The sequence below is a fragment of the Plectropomus leopardus genome, chromosome 6 (genome assembly GCF_026936395.1).
Source record: "Plectropomus leopardus strain MGB_pleo_1.0 chromosome 6, ASM2693639v1, whole genome shotgun sequence".
NCBI classification, from domain to species: Eukaryota; Metazoa; Chordata; class Actinopteri; order Perciformes; family Serranidae; genus Plectropomus; species Plectropomus leopardus.
Window position 1 is genome coordinate 16,104,071 of NC_142181.1, and position 25,531 is coordinate 16,129,601.

The 25,531-nt window shown below is 38.8% G+C and overlaps 1 protein-coding gene and 1 non-coding gene across 3 annotated transcripts in view; both read right to left on the reverse strand.

Moving 5' to 3' along the window:
- Positions 1-25,531, reverse strand: part of arhgef17 (Rho guanine nucleotide exchange factor (GEF) 17) — a 77,615-nt gene that overhangs the window by 14,806 nt on the left and 37,278 nt on the right. For both annotated transcript variants that reach the window (XM_088078871.1, XM_042486014.2), the window contains exons 3-4: positions 6,509-6,586; positions 3,917-4,099 (exon numbers count right to left, since the gene is read on the reverse strand). In XM_088078871.1, the coding sequence (XP_087934997.1) occupies positions 3,917-4,099; positions 6,509-6,586 (261 nt within the window). The remainder of the gene's footprint in view (positions 1-3,916; positions 4,100-6,508; positions 6,587-25,531) is intronic.
- Positions 1,615-1,687, reverse strand: trnam-cau (transfer RNA methionine (anticodon CAU)). The gene has a single exon. It is a non-coding gene; the product is annotated as a tRNA-Met (tRNA).

A 25,531-nucleotide genomic window follows, 5' to 3' on the forward strand; every position in this document is an offset into this window, starting at 1 on the left:
TGTTTTTTTCTCACAGATTATCTGTCTCATGTAGCGCTGTGGGAATATATTGAGTTTCAGCAAAAATGAAAGAATATCATGAAAGTAACCGACTACAGCCTTAAATATATTATTGACTGATCTACTTTTAACTTTCATTTAGTAAATGTCAAAACTTCTTCCCTTCAAGGGCAAGATTATACAGTAGCTGCTACAAGCAACCCCAAATGAATGTAGGTAAGTTAATGTATTGTTGTACATTTTTGTATTTAACCCATTGATACATTCTTAGAATCAACAAGTTAATATTGTCTTTAAGTATGCAGTATTATTTGGTGTCTATATCTTCTAACTTTCCTGCGTTTTAAAATAAATATGTTAAATACCTGTAGTTACATTTTACACTTTTTAGTTTTTGAAACATGTAAATCTAATTTAAATGTAATGTAATTTCTTTGATGCAGTTTTTATTCTATTGTTTAATGTTTGTAAATGTGTTTGTTATGGAGTGTAATTGTTTGTCAATGATGTTATCATTTATGGTTTTAAAGTTTTCTAGGACACCTGTGGATCAGTGGATAGGGCGGGTGGTCCTCTAATAGGCAGGTTGGCGGCTCGAACCCCGACTCTTCCAGTCTGCATGTCAAAGTATCATTGGGCAAGATACAGAACTCCAATTGCCCCTGGCGACTGTGCCAATGGTGTGTTATTGTGTATGAATGTATAAAAACTGGAGAAGCAGGTGGCACCTTGGTAGCACGGTAGCCTCGGCCACTAGTGTGTGAACTGGTGAATGCGACCAGTAATATGAAAGCACTTTGAGTGGTCGAATTACTAGAAAAGCTTTATACAAGAGCAAGTCCATTGAAGTATTTATTTCCTATGTTCTGTAAACAATGTTGTTTGATTTGGACAGGGTCACTGTATGTTCCACAATACTGCTAATGAATAAAATGAACCTTGAACCTTCAGTCCTTTCTCCATCATGATAAACATAACTGTGGAAACATCACAGACAACTAAGTCCAGCACTTAAATGTTTTGTCCCTAAAAATGTCTGATACATTTGCCAACAAACCAAATCAAATACAATTTACTTGAACTGTCCGAACGCATTTGCATTTACTCAAACAATATTTTGTCTGAATTGATGTCTAAAAACCTGTGCAATCCAAATGCATATCAGCAGAGTCTAACATTAATAATCCATCAAAAATAATTCTGGAAAAATATGTTAAATGAAATCTTTGGTTACTGACTCTGTATGGAATGCATTATAATCAAAGATACTTAGAAAATACAGCGAGCCTCTTCCAGGATGCTTCAGGAGCTAAAAATAGATCCCATACTGTACATCTGTTTAGGGGAGAGAGAATCTGTTGGTTTGGAAATCATTTCTCATAACAGGGCACAACAAGAGCAGAAAGAGAGGACAGAATTATGATTAATCTGTCTAAAAAATCAACCAAGTACCAATGCAGTGCTGTGAAATACCTCTATTATTGTGATATCCTACACAATTGTATGTTTTCTGCTGCTAATGAGACAAATCGGACACTTCCCGCTAACTGCACAGCATCATAACAGCAGATCTGATGAATTCTCGGTCATTTTAAACAGCTGAACAAAACAATGTGCCCCGTGTGAGGCTCGAACTCACGACCTTCAGATTATGAGACTGACGCGCTGCCTACTGCGCCAACGAGGCCTGAAGCACACTGCAGCTGCTGCGGCTTAAAGAGCTGCAGCGGAGAGAATAGCAGGGGGAGGAAGTGGTGGAAAGAGGAGGGGGAGGGAGGCTCAGTCAGTGTGAAAGGCTCACAACAGCCTCCAATAAACAGGGAAAAAAACGCTCTCTCAAGTTCTCCTGTTACATATTCTACTTTTCTCTTTAAATGAAAACCCTTGAGTGGCAACATGCAACATTTATTACTTTATCTTGTTAATATGTGGATTTAACTCATTCAAGTGTTGTAAAATGAGGTACTTTTTTTTGTGGTGGAGCAACTTTCACTCAACCGTCTTCTTCATCTGCTTAATTCAGTTAGCTCGTTCCTGCATTTCCCTCATTGTCCTTGTGTGACACTTTTGTGTCTCCACTGAGAGTTTGTGGAACTGTTTCATTCAAGCTGTGAGCTGCTGAAAGGGATAACAATAGCATTAACATAGCGAGAGAGTGAGGGGTTTTTCCCACTCGATGAAAAACAAAGGCTGTAGCCATGATGCATTCTGGTCTGTCTACAAAGAAAGTGGAATATGTGCTTCTTCTATAATTAATTTCTAACTTATGTAGACAAGAAGGTCTTTACTCTTTCATTCTCAAAGAAAACTGACCTTTAGCTTACCACTTTTAGTGCAGTATTTTTTTCAAAATCCTGGTTGAGAGCCACCCTCGGGTCATGGGAAGTTTTAAATGGGTCAACAAGAGGTCAACGGGAAAACAAAATATTAAACTAGTGCTGCCAACTATAGACTGTCTCCTGATAAAAAAAACAGCTTCCCTTAAGTCCACTCTGCTGTCAATAATCCTTTTAAAGACTATTTCTTCTCTTCTCGAGTCCATAGAAAAACTACATTTTACATGCAGTGTTGGGGAAACTACATTAAAACTCTAGTTCACCAAACTCCTGTCTTCTTCAAAATGAAAGTAGCTAAACTACAGCTTAACTACTAACAAAAATGTTTAGCTTGTTTAAGTGTTTGATCAATCCTCACTTAGGCCTGAGGATGTGTTTTAAGGAGACGATAGGGAGCAGTTGTTGAGAAGAATTAGGGTTAGGGTAAAAAATGCCAAAAAACTTCTGGGAAAATTCATAGCATTTAAACACAGACTTCTTGGTTGCAAACCGGAGGTTACTTTATTCAAATAGGAGGTGAATGTCAATAAATGACAGTCGTGGCCAATGAGCTTTAGTATATTTTGCCCTATTGTGTGGCAAAAAACTTCATGATAAGCTATAAGGGTGTAGTTTGTTATTAAGTACATAAACTGCATGACCTGCGCAGTAACTACTGAAAACACTACTGAGATTTGAAGGGAGCTAAACTGCCACCCAACTAAACTTAAACTGTAGTTATACCAGTGATCAAACTAGTTGCTTTACGGCTGCACCACAGGAGATCAGAAAAAGTTCAAGAAAATTTATAAAAAACGCTTTGGAATTAAACTTAAAAATAAGTACAGGAAAACCTGTATGCATTTTCATGATATGAATGGCAACTACATTTGAATAATATCTTTTTATTATACTAAGATAAAAGTATAGCCTGAGTTTGAAATCCAGTATTACAATGCTGAAAACAGCCTGCTATCAAACCTTACTGGTTTTGTCTGTCCTTATCTTATCTTGCATAGATAATAAGTGCAAATATACAATGAAACAAAGTTTTCCCAGAGAAGCAAAGTGCACTGCATCGTCTGAACAGAATGAGTTAAATAGGTGGCCTGAATGTCTGTTTATTAGCTACTATTACTAAGATTCACCCAATAACAGGACAGCTGCAGTTGGATAGGAAATGTGGAAGGGGGGGCACTACTCTTGACTACAGTTGGCTTTCAACAATAACCTGTTGTCTTGAACATTATGTGAACAACAAACCCTGCTTCCATAATTGGGGTAGGAGATTAGAGAAATCTGAGTTGCTGGTTTTCAAATTGAATTTTTATATGTACATGTGAATGCTAAAAGATTCAAGTCAGGGAAAAGGAGAGAGAGAAAGGCTGGATGAAATAAGAGATTATACTTTGGAATACATCCTTGTATTGAAATTAATTCAATCCAAAATCAGATTAAAACTGAACCTCCATCTGTGTGAAATAGTCGCTTTACACCTCTGAAAAATTGACTATTTGTAAAATTCAAACCCACAAGAATACATGAATTCCAGCTTTTATCATCTGAGAGAACAGGAAAGGACGTGTGTCGAATCTACTCACTGATTGGATGAGGAGGTGTCCGACAGTCTGCCTATCATGCCACTGGCCAACACAACCGGCGACTTGCTCCAAGAAGTGCTCATGGTGCTCCAGGATCTCCGGGATCTGGTAAAACATCTCGTCCACCAGCAGAGGGTCCACTATGGAGCCGCTGTCTGGCTGTTTGAGAGGACGCATGTAGCCCTGGGGGCAAAGGACAACCAGTGAGTTACAGACCATTTCAAATCATTGAAATATTCACAAGGTTAGCTACCAATACCATCCAGAGGTGATGGCTGCCTGTTAGGGCAATCTGTTTAACTGGTTTCTAGCACTGAGATCTTTGAGAACTAAATATTGTTATAGCTCCATTTCAATCAATTATCAGCGTTAATGTTGGATTTAATCTCGATGTGATTGTGGCCGGCCTTTTGCTTCAGGTTTGGTTACACTTCTGTAGTTCCTTTCACCAAGTGGGAGAAATCAACTCAGGAATATCTCCAAAATCACAACTCTGGAGGCTGATGTGAGTGTGGCTGTGCAGTTTTATTTAATATGACGTGATTGCACCATTGGCCAAGTTGACATAAATGCCACCGTAACTAACAGATTAAGCTGAATTCAAGAAGTCACATCAAAACTTTTTTAAATTAGGCCTCTCTATACAATGGAGACAGTTTTTGTAGATGAAGCAGTGATTACGCACAATGTAATCCATTAAAGCTAAGTGACATTCAGAGATTTAATTTACTGTCTAAACTCAGACAGATGTGACCCTGAGGCTCCTGAAGCTGTTAAAGTCCAGTCAGCTGTGCTTGGCTCGCTGCCTGACTTCATGACACATTTGATGACTAATCTAATCTGCTGGATAAAACATTTGTATTTAAGAAAGTTGGGGCAAAGAGGGATTTGAGATATTGTCAGAGCAGCAGTAATTCAGCTTCCTTCAATATATTTATCTTGTAAAAATGTTACTTTCTGAAAGTGCTATTTCAATTTTGGTTCAGTTAAGGTTCTCTAAAGATGACGACATAGCTCATCTCCAAATCCAAGGTACAGGTAGGCATGGAAGGAAGTCCGGCATGTGTTATGTTGTTTTCAGCTTGCATTAATCGCGCCCCAACATTTACTGTTTCTCATCAGTGGAAGTGTTTAAAAATGGTGTTGATCTTTTCTAGAGCACAGAGAGTGTCGGGTCAGGAAGGTGACAGAGGAGGTGAGAAGTTGCTTTGCAGGTCATCAGTAGTCACATACTGTACAAACTGCTGATATCAGTGTTGCTTTAAAGCACCTTTGTGACAGGTCGAGTGGTATCATGTAAACGTACATCACTGTTAAACTGTGCTTTATTTATTTATTTTACTTCTCGTACCATATGCGCAGTTTCAACCAACGAAAAGTTGAGCTACATTCCAATAAATCATCTTGTCTGCTTCTCTAAGCATGGGCAGATTATAGTTGCTTATCTTCTTTTTGTTTTGCATTTCTTTGTAGTCCCTGTCCATCCATCTATGGTTTTCTGTCTCTTTGTGGACAGTTTTCTTCTTTTCATAGTCATTGTAAGTCTTTTTGTGGTGTTTTTGCATCTCTTTGTAATTGTTTTGAGCCTATTTGTGGTCATTTTGAGTCTTTCCTGAGTTGGTACGCGTCTCTTTGCGTGAACTTTTATAGGTGAAGGTGACATTTTGGGTACTCCCTTGGCCTGTGCTTGGTAAAAGAAGAAAGGGTTAGGAACCAATGACTTCAAAGCTGATAAAATGCTTTGTTTGGCTGTATGTTTGGCTGTTTGACAGTATGTGTGGTATGACATCATGTGTGAAATCTTTCACAATTCAATAAATTGTTGTAAAAACAGTGTTCGTACGGCTCTTTTTAATTCTTGATGTAAGACCAGGTGTCTGGTCCTTTCTGATGAAGCTATGTAACAAAAAACTGAATATATCTATTCACAGAAACCTTCCTAAGACCCCAAAAACAGAGACCACAAAGAGTCAGATTTCAACTTTGGACAGCACTGCTGTAGAGCTGTCTCAGCTGAACCACATCTGACACCCTCCTTCAGGGATCCGCACTCTTACTGCAGTCACCGTGGTAACACTTACTTTCCCTGTGTCGCCATGGGAACACAGCGCAGGATTATTCACTTAGTGGCCACACACGCACACAGAAATGCATGCATAGAGAGAATTACAGAGGAGTCAGTGTGTATGTGGGACACAAGACACATTTAATACACATGTATGCAAATAAAGCCAGTGGTGACAGGCTATACAACAGGTGGAGATGGTGAGGAGTGTACGTCTGTGTGTGTGTGTGTGTGTGTGTGTGTGTGTGTGTGGGCAGATAATGCTGATGACAGTGAGACGTGATGGGGTTAGCAGATTAGCCTGACAGACTGAATGACAATAAGTGGATTACATAACACCTTTGTTACCTACATTTGTTATTCACGTCCTCAGCAATCTGTGAATCCACAATGCTGTTTGCATTCACATGTGTGTTATGGCAAAGCATCAATAAGAAAGTGTGTCTGTCATTGAACATTACTCTCTTATTAGATGTGAGAATATCTGAGGTGAACCGTGTAATTGTGTTTCAGTGTTTGTGTGTTACCTGAATAAGACTGCGTAGTGACTCCACATATGATTGCTCTGTGTCCAAGAGGGTCATCATCACATGTTTCCTCATGTCCTGTGAAAACAGAAGAAGGTCAATCGTCACTGCACATACATTTATCTCCTTCTCGTATTTATACGATCATTAGTCATAAATCTAGAAAAACATTTTCCTAAAGGATACAAACTGTGTAGCTCATTTCTGCAGACACATTCTGGGTCCTGAATTTAATTAAAAAGTTTTACATAAACCCACAGTTTGGAATAAAGTGAATTGGAATTTACCTTTCTGTAATACACCTGAAAGGCCCTATAAGCCCTTAGAGCTTTACTAAAGTTCTGTCCGGTTTTCAATGCTTAAGAACCAAATCGCAGGATTTTGTGTTTCAGACAACAAAGGGTTCTTACAGAGTTTGATTCTTCAGTAGTGAGGTAATGTTTTTTTCTCTTCTGAAATTTAATAAAGCACACAATTTTCGTGTCCTGGTGTCCCGGTGGATGAGAAGCATATCACATAACACCCCTGTCTCAATTTCCATCAAGATCATTTCTTGCATGTCACACTCCTCTCTATTTTTAATACGTTTCTGTACTTTAATATTAACAACTATCCATTTGAGACAACAATGAAAATTTTATATTTAATTAAAGTGATGTTTTCTACCATCTAGGTCTTGCTTTAACTCGCTTTCGATATGTAAAAGGTGTGGAAACCTTCCATGTTTACAGGATGTGACAACCCCTCTGCCTGCTTTTCTGGCTTCTCATTATCTTGCAAGATCTGGGTCAAGGCAACGGGTCATTGTTAACCTCATGAGTCACACCTGGGCCTAGTGTGGTTCATGCCATAAAAGTGTGCCACCCTTCAAAAGACTCCCTCTTCCCTTTTGGACACAGCTATTCCTTTTTTTATTAATCCAGACATATTCACACCCCTGTACATGTATACATGACTGCTTACTGATTTATATGTTTATTCTGTTCTTTATTGTTACTTTTCCAAATAAATAGACTTTCTACTTGTCTTTGCTTCAGGCTTTGAGCAGGGCTGTAACCCAAGGCATGAGGACAGAAATCAAACAGCTCCTACAGCCTGTGTCCAGCATGAACAAACAAAGACTTGTGCGCAAAAGTAAGCAGGGATCCCATCATCACTGGTAAAACTCTAATTCTGTGTCATGCTTAAACAGGATGACCTTGTTATATTCTGTTGAAGTGTTTAAGGTTGCAAGTGTCAGGGTTTAATGTTTAAATAACTGCAGCCTTGATTCCATTAATCATGAGTGACTCTGATGTGTCGTACACCTGTTGTATCAGGCTCCATGACAGCAAAATGGAAGAGAGAGTGGATAGATGCATCAAAAAACCTTGTCGCAGATTCAAAAACACAAGTTAACCTCGGTTTCAACACATACTTAACATGCACGCGCGCACACACACGCAGTTAGTCCTCTACTACATGGCTTTTATTGCAAATATTTCTTACGGGGAAGATCATGATATAGTCGTATGGAGTATAAGCAGAGGAAATATCACTATGACTTTATTTGGTCATATCTTAATTGCGGATGCTACAGTAAAAAAACACTCAGCAGTTCTTTTGTACTTTCCAGACAGACATTTTGTCTTTCTGACATTTCAAAACTCCCACTTCTACCTCTGCATGTCTCCTTTCGAGCATCAGTCACACAACACTGAAACACAAAGAACATCACAGTGTTGTTTCTCTGTATGCAATTCAGTTTTACAATCCATTTAACTTGCCTAATTTTTCTGATCCTAGATAAGCAAAGGAAACGCTGCGTACTCTGGCTTTTTGTTCCTTCTGCTTCGTTCCTGGAACTGTTTGATTGAAATATTAAATCTTAAATGTCAGTCTGCAATCAGTGCCCTAAATGATGCTGGGTGTACTGCTCTAAAGCACTAACAACTATCATTCATTAATTTATTTATTGTTATCATATATGTATTTTTTTATTTTTAGTTGATTCATTTTTCTTTAACTGTGATTTCATTGCATTATTTGTATGTTTATTTATTTTCCTTGCGTAGTTTAAGTTTTACACAAGAAGAAATGACTACGAAATTTAGCACGAAATTTGTAAAAGGTACAAGAAAACGACATGAAGATAAGTTTTAAAAAAGAAAGAAAAAGAAAGTAGAAAACAAACAAAGAAATGACCTGGAAAAAGTGATTATATATTATAGTAATTCTCTAAAATAATTTTAATATGTAATTAAAATTACAAATATCGTTTATCCTTTGCCTTTTTCTTTTTGCTAGATACGTTCCCCAGCTTTTTAAAAATAATTTTCTAAATCTATTAATTTCATGCAATTTGTGGAGGATCTCTTACCAAGTTGCTCATTGTTTTTTTTTAATCTTTCTGAAAGGATTTGCACCTATTTAAACAGGGTTCAAAGGTTTAAATATTTGTGAAAGGCACCTAAAAGCAGCACAAAAAAGATGTTGCTCTAGGTTTTGCAGCATTAAGTTGTATTGTTAGAAATTCTGTTATAAACTTCGTTCCTAAAAATGTCAGTGTGCTTTATTCTAAATGTAATTATGAGAAAGGCAAGAAGATGAAACTGCAAGGATGTCACACGGCTGTTGCACAATCATACTCAACACACACACAGGGGCCGGATTAGAGGTCATTGAGGCCAGGAAGTCCACGGAGGCAAAGCATGACTCAGTTGTTCACTCTAACAATGACTCATGATTTATGGATGAAAGTGAATGAGCTGCCCCTACACAGGGACCACAAAAAAACCACGACTGATTGAAAATGAATAAGATGACAAAGTCAGATGAGGGGAAGAAAGACAGACAGAGAAAACTACTGCAATAAATCAAGACAAATTTAGTTTATAACTCCTCTACACTGTCAGATGAAGCAAAGTCATTAACTAAAATACAGTTTTTCCTCAAGCCTTCCCCAAAAGGTTACAATTTAAATATTTGTGCTATAAAAGCTGAAAATCCATCCCTCTTAACTCGGTTATAACCTGATGAAGTCTATCTAATGACTTCAGACAGGCTGTGTTTAACAGAGAGAGAGAAAAAGCGAGGTGTAACTATAACAAAGGGAGTATAAAGATTGTGGAACAAGTCAAACATATTATCTCAGGGGTCTCAGGGGAGATTCCCAAAATATTCTGGCGCTCAGCGTGACTTATAAATATCAAATGGAGCCACAGGCAAACCCTATGGTGCATATATTGTACAACCACAATGTCTCTCTGTGTCTTTCAAACTCACTCTCACACAGAGGCCAAAAAACACACAGAGGAGGATTTTTTCCCTTCCCCTACTCCTCTCTGCCAGCACCACTGTGCCCTATAAATAACCGTAACAATAACTTCCCAGAAAGGCCATGTTTAGTGTTTGGCATCTGAAGGGATCCCAGGGGCGCTGTGGGGTACCACCGGATGGTGAAAGGTGGTGTTTGGATGTAGGATTGTGTGTGTGAGACAGAGCACACGAAAGTGATTGTGAGTGGAAAATCTGTGCTCTAAAAATGAGAAATGCGTTATTGTTTTCTATAATGAATTTAGTTAGGCTGACGTTTACATGCCACTATTGACTCATCTCTTTTGGCAAATAATTTTTCTTGAGATCAACACTTGCTTCACAGAGTGAGGGATTCAGTCCAAGTCTACTCTGTGCTGAGATATAAACACAAACACAATGGAGTGGAAGGAATAAATACAGGGCTTAACATTGTTGAAGAGGAAAACACAACACCACAGTAATCATCCGTCTATACTCCCCAATTACCCTCCAAATAGGGACAATTGTCCATTAAAAATACATCTTGGTTGAGTCCCCCGATACTGACAGCAGTAGCTCTGCCAAAGTGTGCTGAATCCCAGTTTCTCAAGTGTTGTTCAATTGGACTTTTATCGTTGGGAATTCATAATTTGGCTGCTGAGCTTTCTGAGAAAATTTCACACCTGTCAATGTAAAAAGACTATCATGAAACTCAGTGGTCATCCATTTTTTTTTTGCTGAAAAGTATTGCACCAAAATTAAATACAAATTAAACCTCATTATGGTAATTAAATCAACGCATGCAGATCCACTCTCTTTCTCACGTCAAAAAAACAAACAAAATCAAAATTGACTGCTCTCTCTACAGGCAAATAAGCACGCACACGCACACACACACACACATACCATAGGAGTCTGTTCACTTGATAATGATGGGGACAGGAAGACAGGGAATAACACATGTATGACATGTGTGACACAATGAGGTAAAACAAGAGGGGAAATGTCCCTGAAGACAGGAATGTTCCTCTGTTTTGTGCTGGTCGTCTTTATTAGATTACACACACACACACACACACACACACACACACACACACACACACACACACACAAAAACACACGCAAGTGTGCGCACACACACACACACACACACACACACACACACCATCAGAACATGGTGAAATTATGCTAGGAATGCTTGTTTCATTTTGCTAACAAGGTTGCCATAGTAACCCCAGCTGAGACTCCAGTTTGAGTTGAGCCTCAGACCAGAAAGTTCAACTGGATCCACTGCAATTAAACGACTGTAAAGGCCTGTTCACATTAATAATAACTGATAACTATACCAATACTACTAATCATTACTCGTGCAATATCACTAAATAGTCCACTGTGCAATATCTGTACTTCCTGCATGCATAAAGAATTATCTATTTATTTTGCTTTTTTCTACTGTTTACTTCTTACAATGCTTTGTGTTTTATACTGATATTTCTTGGTTGGCACTTTCATTTTTGCAGCTGTAACAATGTAAATTTCTCTCCTGAAGGACTTATAAAGGATTATATTCTCTTATTGTAATAACTATAAATATATATGGTTTTAAAAACTATTCTAACTCAAGTAGATGGCAGAGCACCACAAATATAACGACAATGACGATCAATATCGTTATCATTGTCAGAGATATTGGATGGTTACGCTGACAGCCAATCAAAATTCATCCAAATTTACAGTGTCAAAGCTGCTTGGCGCCAAAGAGCGCCTGAGTAATGAGTCCTGAAACCCAGAAATTTGTTGGTATTTCAGCACCTCTGGTTCGCTCATCTCAAAGTTAGTAGTTATTACTTTTTTTTATCGTCATTATAATGTAAACTTGCACAATAAACATATTTCTACATTCAATTGTATGAATAAAGCCATCTGCGTTCTTTACAGCATGCAGCACCCCTCTATGTCCTTGGATAAGGGAAAAACTTCCCTCAAAACTGTCCTTAAAAATGTAAAAAATTACTTAAAGGATAATGGACATCTCAGGGGGCATTATCCCGCTGACACCATGATCATAGTTGTGGTTTTTCACAAACCACAACTATGTTTCCATGTCAACACCTGAGGGTTTACCTAATACCTGCAACAATCATCGCCGCCCCATAAGGGTCCTATGCAATGAAAACTTCCTTCCCTAGCCTCAGTGCACTACAATAAAGAGACCTTAAAGGGCTCTGACTAGCCTACTCCAGTAAACAGGACACACCTTAGATACGACGTAGCAACGGGAGATATTTCTAGTCCGTGCAGCACACTGAACTCGTTGGCTCAGCTGTTAGCAAGAAAGCTAACGTTATGTTAGCAAGATTCAAAGTCAATAACATCGCGTACGGTGGACTCGCAGTAAATACAATTTGACAGTATGTCTAGCAACAACACCAGCTAGCTATCATGATGTGCGATCGTCCCAAAACACAAACAAACGACACGCCATGTTTTTAACTATCGGCCGCACCCTGAAGTAGGGAGGTGACAGTGTAGTACCTGCAGCGTTTGTTGAAGTCTCCATCCTGTGGTGTTCAGAGGATAAAGTACTGAATGACTAGCGTTATATTCACTGTGTTGTAGATTAATTAAAATCAGAGGCCTGGACCGCGTTCCTCATATTAGAAACAGGACGGGACTCCTGTGTGGCCAGCGCATTAATTTAGAACGATGAACAGGTCGTTTCACCGGAACTACTTCCTAGGTGTACGTTGTCAAAGCAGCCAATCAGAATCGAGTATTTACCTCACCCACGAGGGTGATTTATTTATTTATTTTTCTTTTTTTCTTTTCTTTTTGGTGCCTTTTGTATTCAGTTCAGTTTTCAATAATAGGGTGTTGGAAATAATCTCCTTACGTCATTTTTTAAATTAAATATAGTTTTGTAGTTTTTTTTTTGTAATTTGTTGTAGAAAGGCCGAACTGAATACAGTGTAATATCCGTTTATTTATTGAAAAGTAACATCATTATTGCAATCTCCAACAACGTAATCACATATTTTTCTCATATTGTGGTTGGCCCTTAACTTTAGTGCTGTGATGACACACGATGAGTCACTGTTTGCTGTCTCATTGTCCTCCTCTTTCCAGATCAGGAGGCTGAGCATGGGGAGTAACTGGTCTATTTATGTCCTTTAATTTTTTAAGTCAAACAAGATAATTAATTACTAGTACTACTTTGTTGCACCTTGGGTTTTACTTTGATTTCTACAAGATGAAGCAAGAAATTAGCTGTCTGATGATCAGACACTTGTAATCTGTTGGTAAAATGTTGGTCATTAATAGGTAAGAAATATTGCCGTGAACAGCTTAATTTGGAAATAACAGTTCCGGTGTAAAAGTGAGTGCACTTGAATACCATATTGCACAAGAAAGCAAATCGGGTCAATTTGACTAATCATAATCATCAGGCTTTGTTTCAGCAGTGTCACTGTGATCTTAGATTTTAACATTTACATTGGTAAGTAAGAAAGAAGTTTGCCGAGCACAATCACAGGTGTAACCAACATTAACGATAGCTACATTCTACCTCAGTGTCCCAGCCAGCCATGAAACAGAAACAGCCTCATGAAATGCAGCCATCATTAAAGTAAAAACATATACCTGTGCTAGCTTTCAAGATTTTTACAATCGTTATTAGTTGAAGATTTCAAGTAATTGTGTCAAAAAAGGCCTCTTCATCATCCTGCTGTGCAAGAACACCAGCTGACAAAAAGGTGTTTTAGGGCTGGATATACTCTGAAATGGACGGACAGTGGACACACACACAGTTCTGCTTATAATACATGAGGTGTCTACATTGGTATGTACTACAAGAACAGTTTTATCACACAAACTCTCAGACTGTAGTAGCCATACAGATTCAGAATATAATTTGTTCTTCAGCCACAACACATACAGAACTCTGAACGTTTGTCACCAAATACTACATGAATATCCACCATAAAAAAAATAAAAATAAAAAATAAATAAAGATGCTCAGAGCCTCAGCCTTGACACCTAAATCCGTCTGAATATTCATCAAGTACACAGGGAATGAATACTTTCTATGTACCTGTGGCCTTGCCAAGAGGGTTTCAGGACTGAAAGAGCGTCGGCTTCAGTTCCCCTGAGCAGCATCCAATCATCCCTCACATCAGTGAGGGTCAAACATAAGAAGAAAATGTAGTAACAGGGCAGAGCAACCGGATGCTGTGCTGCTATCTTTACATTGTGCAAAAGACTTGAGATGTGGACATGGACTTGTACAGAGCCTTACTTGTGACTATTCAAAGTGCTTTAACACACCATGCCACATTCATCCATTCACACACGGTGACACTTGTTTCTCAGATAAAGATTTAACTCTTCAACTTGGAGTTCAGTATCTTTTCCCGAAATGTAGTCAACCCCGCTCTCCTAAGCCACCGCTGCAGAAAGCAGGAAAGAAAGAAATATGTATTTGTAAATGCATGTGTTACTTTTGTACAATGAATTTTTTAACTGTGCTGAAGTATGAGAGCAGTCTTACAACCTCCGAGTCAGTTAGGGTGCAGGGTGGCCTGCCCATCGTTTTCTATTTTACAATGAAAATAAACTAATTTACAGTGGGATATTTTTTACTTTCAGTGTCTAAAACAAAAATCATTAAAATAGAGTTCGCGGAAAATAAAAAAAAAAAAAAAAGAAAAATTCATTGGCGCACACTGACAGTGGGTCATAAGTGATCTTTAGGAGTCTAAACATTTATTTATTTATGCTCCTGCATAGTGTATCTTTGTTTGTTTATTAACTGCCCCCTCAGCTCCTGTCCCTTTGCTAAAGTGGCAAAGCAAGTTAAGCATCCTTGTATTAGAGAAACAGCTAAAAACACACTTATAGCTTTATGATCACCTGCTGACACAATCTATTCTTTTTAATCTGCATGTCACACACTCTTACTGATTATCTGAGAGTTTTTTGAGAAATGCTGCCCCATATGATATGACTCTTGAGTGTATAAATTTGGTCTCAGTTCATTTTGGATTACTCTGCCAGCATATAATATAATACACAATGCAAACTGCAGCTAAAAAAGTGTTTGTAGTCAAGCTTGAATAACTCATGTAGTATCTTCCAAATTAAATATCCTTAATAAAGAGTCACCTATCTGAAATCTTAAGATCACAGCTTCAAATTATTTGTAATCAGATAACTTTGATCTACATAACAGGGCAGATCTCAGGAATGATGTGGCCTGAAGAGCAAGAATGTGTTTGTGTAATCTAATCAGCCCAAAACAGCCCAAGTTAACATCTGTTTGTAAAGACAGGTCTGTACAACATAGTCTGTTTGCTTGAGCTGGAATTCACAGAGCTCAAATATAATTTAGTACGTGAAGTATCTCAAACAATACTTGGTAGTCAGGGTTGTAGCCGGACAGCGGCAGGATAGGTGGCTCACTGGTTTCACCTGGCACTAAACAGCACTGAGAGGAAACCCTCATGTGTGAGTGAGAGACAAACGTCAGAACAAGTGTGCAAAGAGTGTGTGGGAGAAGTACAGCATGTTCTTGTGTGTCCTGCTGTGGGCTCTGGTGTCTCATTGGTGTGGACACAGGGGGTCCATAAAGTAAGTTATTCCTTACAACTGCAGCCAAGTATTACAGCATGACAGTAAAGACAACACACACCAGAGTCTGAGCACATGCAGCTTTGTCTAATGTCAAGTTTTACTGTTTTATATGTGGTTTCATATAGCAAAGGTTATGATGTGTATTACTGTCTTTGGGATATTGTACCACTTTACTACAGATACCACAACACTAAACACCTCTAAAGTCAGGACAAGACAAAAGCAAAATGTAAAGTATTTCTAAACTATCTATTTCTTTTTTTTCCTTTGCCCTCTACTTTCTGCTTGTGTAAAACTATACAAAACTATTTCTGTAATTTCGCCCTTAGTAGTTTGACAAGGCCACTTTGGCATGTGAGGGACACTAACTGAGAAAAACTGAATGTCATACAAAGTGTATAATTGTTTTTTTAATGTATTTGTTATTTGATGTTATTAAAAAAAAAAAAAAAAAGTCCAGTTTTTCATCCTGTACCTCTTTTGACAAACCATGTAGTATTTAAAAGTGATATTTTTCCAATGAAGGGCTCAAGTTCCTAATCATTCTGCCTAAGTGCCGCAGCTGCTTTCAATTTTATGCCATCGAATATTTTGTAAGGTCACTTTCTTTTTTCATTGTGGCCTTTGCTGACGTCGAAAAGACTAGGACACAGCTGCAAAGACTGCAGCTGTGTCCTAGTCACTTTGAGCTCAGACATATAACATCTCACAAAAAACTGATATACTGCCGACAAGGTTATGTTTAGGTCCTGTTTATTTTAGTCAGTTTCTTAGTTTGCAGAATGTCTCAAAAACATGTGATTTCGTCCCGCGCTAACAGGTGCAACAAAGCTAACAGAAGAGTGAGCGAGATGTCAATCACAAACAAGCCTACTCTATTTTTGTAATTGGGGTTTTTCCTTCCTTTGTTCTCAAAATAATGCTGTCCACACACCGTTATACACAAATCTGTGTCCAAATAAAAACGCAAAACAACTGAAGTGTGGTCAAGAGCATGATGAATCCATAGGCCACAGCATAACCATCAGACGAAAGCCCTGCGAAGAAGGTAATGTTGGCCAATCAGCAACCTTAAAAAAAAGCTATTATCAAAAGACTATCTGTAGCAGTGACCTTCGCAGCAAATTCTGATGCCTCTGTTCATAAGTGTAGTGGAAGCGTAATGGTTAATTTTCTGTGTAAACATGTAAAAAAGTCCTGTTAGCATCATAGCACCAGCACTAATTTTGCCATGAACTATGTTTACAAAAATACCTGTGTATGTGTGGATTAGGCCAGAGTCTAAACAATCCTGAGAAGAGCTTTAATTGGCCAAAATAATCCAAATCTCTTGTGTGAGTTTATCATGGATGTGAAGGACCTTTCAAGTTAACTTGATGTAGTGTTAAATGAAGTTTTTCCCCACGTCCTGAACTTACACACAGGGAAAAAAATGTCTGACAAATGTATCCTTTTATTTCCTATCTTATTATTATCTATTATCTTACTTATTATCTAGTAGGCAGGTTTCCATTAACCATCAAATTGCGCAAATTGAAACTGCCATCGGCAGAGCCACAGACACTGTCTTTCAAAATAAGAGTCTGAAGAGGATATCAGCTGTTCACATTTAGTAAAATATATTATACTCTTTTTTTGATCTGTATGAAACCAAAGTGTAAAAACGCCATTTTTTTTTAACTTTTTCTTGGACGGAACCAGAAAACACCTGAAGTCTCTGCTTGTCTGAAACTGGTATTTTAAAATGTCATACTATTCCTTTAAATTAAGACCTGTGAGTTTTCATTTTATTTTTCACAAGAACAAAAAGAGAAAACTGCAGACTTTATGTCACTTTTTGCTACAGAAGCCATATTCATTTTGCCAAGTATGAAGCCCGAGAAAGAAATGCTGAATCTGTGATGTTATTGTCCTTTTCTGTCAAGACCTCATTTTACATGCAGCCAATTTACTCAATATGCACCTCCACATCATCTTTAATATAAAAATACTGGCTTGAGTTCCCTGAGCACCATCCTGTTTGAGGTCAGAGCTTAAGTTATTTCAGTAAAAGCATCAACGAGAGAAACAGAGCTCTTTCCTCTCATCGCTGTCGTCACACCTCACCACCCCTGCCGCCTTCACCCCCCCTTCACCGATGACTGTATCCCCTGGCAACAGCCTGGCGAAAGCAGCAACAGGCAGCCTCTCAGACCAAGGAGAAAGCATCCTAATCACACACCTCTTCCACTATTCATCCAAACACCTCTGTAAACAAAGAGTTTGATTTTCACATCTTATTCACGTTCCAAAGTCCTGAAAGTGAAGTACTCTCATCCCTCACTCCCCCTCTGTCTTTCAGCAGGCTTATGTAATTCCTGCGTGCAGATGCGACAACGCGCGCGTGTGCGCGTGTGTGTGTGTGTGTGTGTGTGTGTGTGTGTGTGTGTGTGTGTGCGTGCGTGTGTGTGTGTGTGTGCGTGCATGTGTGTGCTCCATATTGTAATTCGATAGCCAGAGACTGTTCTGACCTGCTCTATAATGATGAATAGTTTTCTCTCTCTTTCAGATGCACACACACACATTATTGATCCACCTCCGGACTCCTCCATCATCATCACCTCCTCCCCTCCTTTCCTCTTATCACGTACTTTTCTCTCTGTAGCTCCTCTCACTGGACTCACCTCAAATTCACTCCATCTGTTGATAAAATAATCAATATTAAGATGTGTAATTAGTCTTCCACTGCTTCAATATTTTCTTAATCAATACCACAAATGGGCCTAGCAAGAGAATAAGTATTTCGTATTGATATGGCAAGTCATAAAACCGTAACTGAAATGATTCGTCAATTAATTGATTTGTTCAACTACTTTAAGTAATACCTTCAAGCAAAAATAGCATGCATTTGGGTTTCTCAGACGAATATTTGCTGGATTTCTTTCTCTTTTATGGTGTTAAACAAAATATCTTTGGGGATTTGGAGGGTAGGACTGGGAAAGGCGTCAATATTATATCAATATTGTGATGAGACACCATATCGTCTTAAATTTTGGATTGATGCCTGTCTCCTAGAAATGTTTTATGTCATTAATTTTAGGGAAATGTTATGCCAAGCAAAAAATATTTTGCATTGACTTAATGAGGAAAATTTTGATCATTAACCTATATGGCAAGTCGTAGAATAGTCAACCTAAGACCGGAGTCTGGTCACGAACCTGCAGTTCTGGTATCAAGGTCCTGCACTTTTTTCGGAGTCAGGGTTGCCTCGTTTTAAAGGCTGCTTTACAATACAGTGATGATTCTCTGAACGTATGACACTGTTCTCACTGTTCTAATATTTGCCTTTAACCACTCATTATATCCACATCAATGATGAATATTTATCAAAAATCTCACTGTGTAAATATTTTGTGAAAGCACCAATAGTCAACCCAACAATACTGTCGCAATATCGATATCGAGGTATGCTGTCAAAAATATTGTGATATCTGATTTCCTCCACAAGACAAAAAAAAAAGACTACAGAAATAGTGATATCTTTTTTAACTTTTGAGATTGAAATTTTATGGGCCAAAATATAAATTAAAGATGGCCCAGAGATCAATCTGTTCCGGTTTTACAATCATTTTAAGGATTTTGAGAAAACGGAGCATCATAATGTCAGACTTAAGAAAGTCTTGTGTCCTTGCTACGCTGAATTTAGAAGGGTTTTCTAAATTTCTACAAGTATATGTGTTGAGAGAATTGTTTCCTGAATGTCAAAAACACACATTTCAATCATGAAAAATGTAGCTCTGCTCTGACATAGATCTACTTGACCCTTAATACACTTCAATTCTTGGTGTCGATTAACTGGCTGGTTGTTAAGATTAGCGCAGCGGCTGTGTTATGACTGCAATATGTGTGAGCTTGTGCGTTCTCACACGTGTGGATGTAACTGGAAGCATGTATGTTGATTCTGCTGCCAGCTTGCCATTTACACAAACATAACTCAAGGTATACGATGAGCGTGTACAAAGAAAAAAGCTACTGCAGACACCTTCATATAAAATAATAAACACTTAAAAACTACCAAAAATACAGTATAAGAAGATCATCAAAACACTACACAGTGAGTGCAGATTTATGAGCAGATGGACAGACAGTGAGACTACAGAGCGTGTTATGAATGTTTGTGACAGTAGGTGTTGGAGCTAATCGTGTGATTCACTCAGCTCTAATTCTATTATAGAGAGAGACGGAGAGAGGAGGATCTGAAGACAGAGACATTACGCAAGGAAGACAGACATGTTAAAACAAGGAATGAGCTGTAATGATGATGGATGCGCAGAAAAAATAGAGGAAGAATTCAAAGAAAAGCAGGATCTACAGCAGAGTAAGAGCGAGAAGGAAAGCAAGAGAGGGGAAAAGGTGGAGGCTAGATGAAGTGAAATCTTAATTGACTCCGACAGGCAGGTGATAACATCCTAGATACGCAGCTAAAGTGCCAGACAGGGACCACACGCACACATAAAAACACACAAATCTTAACTGCAAAGAAAAGAAAACACCTAGTCTACCTCTCCGTTGGGGCTTCCAGCACAAAGTCCATTCCCATTCAAAGTCCCGCCGGAGTTCCCACTCCCGTTGTTTCTAAACCGTTCCACAGCATCTCTGTCCATCACTTCTTCACCTCCTCCTCCATCTCTCTCTCCTCCGCCTCCCTCATCTCCTGTATTCTCTCCACTCTCGTTCATTTCCTCCAGAGCGATGCTGAACTGGGCAAGGGTTCGAACCATCTGCAGCATACGGAGCGGTCCCTGTGCCCGAACGCACGCTCACTTTGGCACATAGACACACACGAATACAACTGGGTGCAAGGTTTGTTTACTCACAGAAAGTCAGTCTTCATGTCCACAGAACAACCTCGGATAAAAGACAACACCTGATGGTCAAAAGGGATCACCACCTTTCCTCTTATTCACAACATTAAATAAACATGTTCCTCCTGGTTGTTTTTTACGTCCTCTCTCCTTCTGGCAAAGACTCTTTTCAATAATTCAGTCCTTCAGAAAGCAGCCTCTCCGCATGCAAATCCTCTGCTCTTCCATAAATTCAGCCTTGCGCGTCAAAGTATGCGTCTGTTCTGTGGCAGGTAGGGCTCAGGCTGTGCAGCTTGTCGGTCACCGCGTGTGTGTCCTGCAGTACACACACACACCGTATGGGAGAGGCAAGGAAGCACACTTCAGCATGTATGCACGGGTGTCTGGTCTGTCTCTACTGCATGGATGATGTAAGCAAGATCTAAGCGTATGTCGAGGTGTGGTGAATGTGTGGACCACAGAGGAGATAAAAAGTGTATGCGTGGGTGTGTGTGAGTGTGTCATGGCCCTCCCCTTGGGTGTGTAAAATGAGAGACAGCAGGCAGGGCAGACGCTCACAGCCCTCTGCTCGGCTCAGCCAGACTTAACCAATCCCTGCATAAACAATCGATTGAGGCATCTGAGGTATGAGAAGAGGGAGGATGATAGAGTTGTCCATCCATCCATCCATCTCCCATTTATCAATCTTTTGAATGATCCCTCCACCATAATAACATCTTCTATACGCCACAACAGTCCAAAACATGTATGACACTTCCATATGCTCCCTTGTTCCTATAGCAGTTATTTTATAGCAGCTCCAGTAAATAAGCTCTATAAGACAATCAGAGCATATCTGTGATTCAGAGGTTGTCCACACAAAGTTCTCAACATGGAGGTGGCCTACCTTGTGGCTAGCATCTAACAGTGCTAACTGTGGTAACAATGCTAACAACTGGAACAGTGCTGACAGAGCTAACAGTGTTAACCTGGAGGGGAACGGGAGGGTGGGGTCTCTGCTTCTATGCTTATGCTAGAGCCCATTTGACTGCTGATTGTACTTTAAAGAGCTCCTATTACGCTCATTTTGAGGATCATATTTGTATTTTGGGGGTCTACTAGAATACGTTTACATGCTTTAATGTTCAATTAATTGGTATCTGGCTCTCTATATGTACATTCTATTTTATTTGTTACATTGTGATGTCACCAAGCTACAGAAGTTAACACTGAAACTCAAAGGAGCTGTTACAGGCAGCTTAGGAGCAGTGCCCTCTGAGGGGGAGAGAGAGCGATCTTTGGTTTGGACATTGGGCTTTATTACTTAGGAGACCTTTTACAAGCACAAAAATGCTACACAAAAAAAAAGGGGAAAAACTCAAAAAGCATAATAGGTCCCCTTTAAACACGTCACGCACTCATTGCTTTGAAGTCCAGTTTCTCCAAAAATATACACTCCCTGTAGTTAATTTTAACTTCCCAGCGACATTTGAGCGACCATGTTTTTACTAACCATATAAAGCATTTCTCTGCAGTGTTTGAGCCACCAATTCCTGATTTTTTCTTTACCAATCTTTCATTGTTTTTCCCAGCAGCGTTTGAGCCAATGATCCCTGGAGTTTTTATTTGACCCTTTGCTGCAATTCCCAGCAGCATCTGAGCTATCGATCCTGTCTTTTTTTACTCATCCTTCGCTTTTCTCAGTGGTGTTTGAGCCACTGATCCCGGATACTTTACTGTCCCTTTGCAGGGTTCCCAGCAACTCTTGAATCACCAAACCTGGATGTTTTTCACCGACCCGTCCCTCCTTCTTCAACAACTTTTGTGCCAACAATCATGCCTAATCCAAAACGTGATCTTTATTTAACCATTTAACCAAGTGGACAAAACTAACCACACATTCACCACAGCATTGACAAATGTAGTTACTCAGTAGTTTACAGAAACAAATGTTTCAAAAATTATTTTTTTTTGGTGAATGGATTGTCTAACTGCGGGGAATGAGCAATTTTGGAGAAACTTGATTTTGATTTCTTTTTGGGATAATAGGCTGTCTGTGAGTAATGGGCTTTCTGTCCAGTGAGACATTTTTTGGACTAATGGGACTTCGGAAATATGGGCCGTCCCTACGGCAATGACACTGTCTTGCCACCCTGGGTCACAACATCGTTATCAACAGTAACCGGCATATAAGCGCAGTGCAGAACGTCAGTGATTAGCTACCCAGTGAAAAACACTCATAGGAACTCACATGCATTAACATGCACTAACATGCATGTGCTGCCAGACACATGAACACACAGAGAAGCTCAGAGTACAACAAACACAGAGGGAGATTGACTTGATTCTCTGGTCTATATTCATGTTCTGAATATCATACACAGCTTGTTTAGGGAAACACAGATTTGAATGGTAATGTCCTTTCTGTCTGTTCTGTTTCTATGCAGGCACAGAGAATGGCACCAGCCCACAGGTAACCATGACAACACCGAGCAAGCCAGCAAGAGCGTCATTTTAAAGGACCAAACCTGTGCTTTGTATGTTTTATCCAACTACAAACTACAGTGTTTTTGAAACTTTATCCATACTTGGGGCTAACATTTAGGATATCTCAGCCTCTGCTACTTCTCTTGACTTAATGGAGGTGCAATACAAAATCGATCAATTGTCTTATTCTGTAAGTATGAGCATACAATGAAAATGAGCATTAAATCTTCCTAAGGTTACAATCAACCATCCAAACAAATTCAATTCAGTTTTACTTAAAAAAAGAAAAAAAGGAGCTCATTTAATATGCTGGAAATTCTGATATGGTGGGCAGGGGCTATTTATGAGAAATATTTTTTTCTAATTTACCGTCTTTTACAAGCATGTATTTTAATCATAATTTAGAGAAGACTTCCAAGTTTCCATTGCTGTCAAGGTTTTGTTTTTGCTGTAAATGCAGTCTCAACATGTCCTCTATCTGTTTCACAATGAACAGTTTTAACTAAATACTTTTATACTGAAAAACTGCAGGATGTTTTGAGTTGAAACGTAGCTTGACAATGAGAACGCACAGCAAAGTGCTATCAATCAGTAAATTATTAATTAGTAAGGTAGAACGTTATTTCTGCAAACTGAGAAACTCGATTGTGAAATACGACAATGCTGTTAAAATATATTTAGATTATGCTGAATTCCATCCCTGTCATTACACTGTAGTACAGGTTCTGATCATTTCTTTTTTTTCCCCCAACCCTGAGCTCAGCTATTATTGGTCATTATTTCAGTAATGCCTTTATGTGAGAAGTTTTCATACCCGTAAACATTCTAATCAAAGCTACATTTTCATCATTTGGTTGTAATTGTGCAGTCGCACTATTTCCCACAATCCTTGCACACTGCACTACTTGAGACTGTAAGAAAACTGAAGAGTTTCTGTTAGCAACTGCATGACCATATAAAGTTAATGATCTAAAACATGCAGAACTGCCTGTGCAGTCCTTTAACAATTCATAAAGTGCGTGCACACACATTAACACGCAGCAAGCAACTACACACGCTTTTGTGCATGGGGACACTCACAGAAGCACACACACAGAAAAGAAAAATCAAGATCCTTGCAGAGCATAAAGAAGACAAAATGCCAACTTTGACAAAAGAGTGAAAAGGTTTGTATGCATGTGTATGTGCGTGTGCACACATCAGCTGGATGACTTGAAACGCCAGAGAGCTTTCATGAGTGCATAAATCTAAAATGCAGTTTTAATGAAAAAGTTTCATCAGTAGAAGACGGCACGGCATGTGGGTTTGAGCAGAACTGCTTTCAAGTAAACGGAGAGATGCAACAATAGCTTTAAAAATACAGCGCAACATGAAATATTAATTCAAACAACAAGCCTGGAGTGATTTGATGTCAACCAGTACAACGCAGAGTACCTCTACAATGCACACTTTTAGGTTTGAATTACAAAACAATAAACAGAGTTTTCTGCACAAGTTAAGTGTGGCATGAGGTGGTTTTCGTCCAACGATAAACCCAAACACACTTTAGGCACTTTTTCTCCAACTGAGATCAGATGGTGACAACAGGAAAAGGTCACAAAAGGACATTTAAAGGTCAAGCTCGTGGCAGGAAATTGGCCTTTAATCCTTGTTGCCATGGAAACAATAGACGAGTTTGAAAGTCTGGTGACAGAGATCAGAGATGACAATCTCTCTGGCATGTTCAGAGTTTAAGTGCAGAGTTTTTGTAATTTTCTTATACTTCATTCACTGGGCCATTTGACTATTTCCTTTTTAACATGCATCATTACAAAAAAATTACCTTTATTGCCAAAAAAGACCACTTCAATGCAATATAAGTACTGAAAAATAACTTTCCTGCTAAGTTATATGATTAAAGTTCTGTAGGGAATAAACAGAGATATTTCCATCTTTCTTTGTATATGCATCTCTTTGTTTCTATCTATATTTGTTTTCTCAACTCACATATTCATGCTAACAGCTCTTAATGCTCATTTATACTCCCTTTAATAACGAAAACAGATTTGTTCATTTTTACTTAATGCATCCTTTTTGTTGGCATTGACACATCTAATGGATGGTACTATGAGAGTCATGTTTGTTTCTGAAAAGAACAAACATGGTGAAGTTGGAAGAGATTGGAATAATATAACTTTAATGGAGGCAACGCTGTAGGTGGGTGTGGTCTGTGAGGCCATTAAAAACACTGCAACACGTGTGAGAGGGATTATTTTTACTATATTACCGATTCGTTCTAACCAGCAATTTTATAAATGTCTTTGTAGGGTCCATAGGCTCAATATAAAGATGTGTGACACGCCTCTATTACCTCCTACTGTACAATAATGAAAATTAATATTTATAATATAAAATATCGCAGATAAGCCCCCTGCCTAGAGGTCTCTGTTGGTATCGAGGTCCCGCCCAAATACCAGTCCTACAAATAGCAAGCAGCGCCACTGACCATGGGCACACCAGTTGGCCCACACAGTTGTCAATCATGTCATTTTTACAGCATCACATGACCATGAATTAAGACCATGTTTATAAGAAAAATGAAAACACAAAGCAGTGTGATCATAGCTATCTTTCAAAAAATTATTTGACCTTTTGGTTCAGTCCATGTCCTATTTGCAAACACAGGGGGCGGGATTTATGACCTATACTGCAGGCACAAATCAAGAGGCGGTCGAAATGTTTTGGCATCACTTATATGGAGCAATCATGTCTTCCATCTTTATATACAGCCCATTTTTACTTTATTCTACAGCCAAATTTGTGTTTCCTG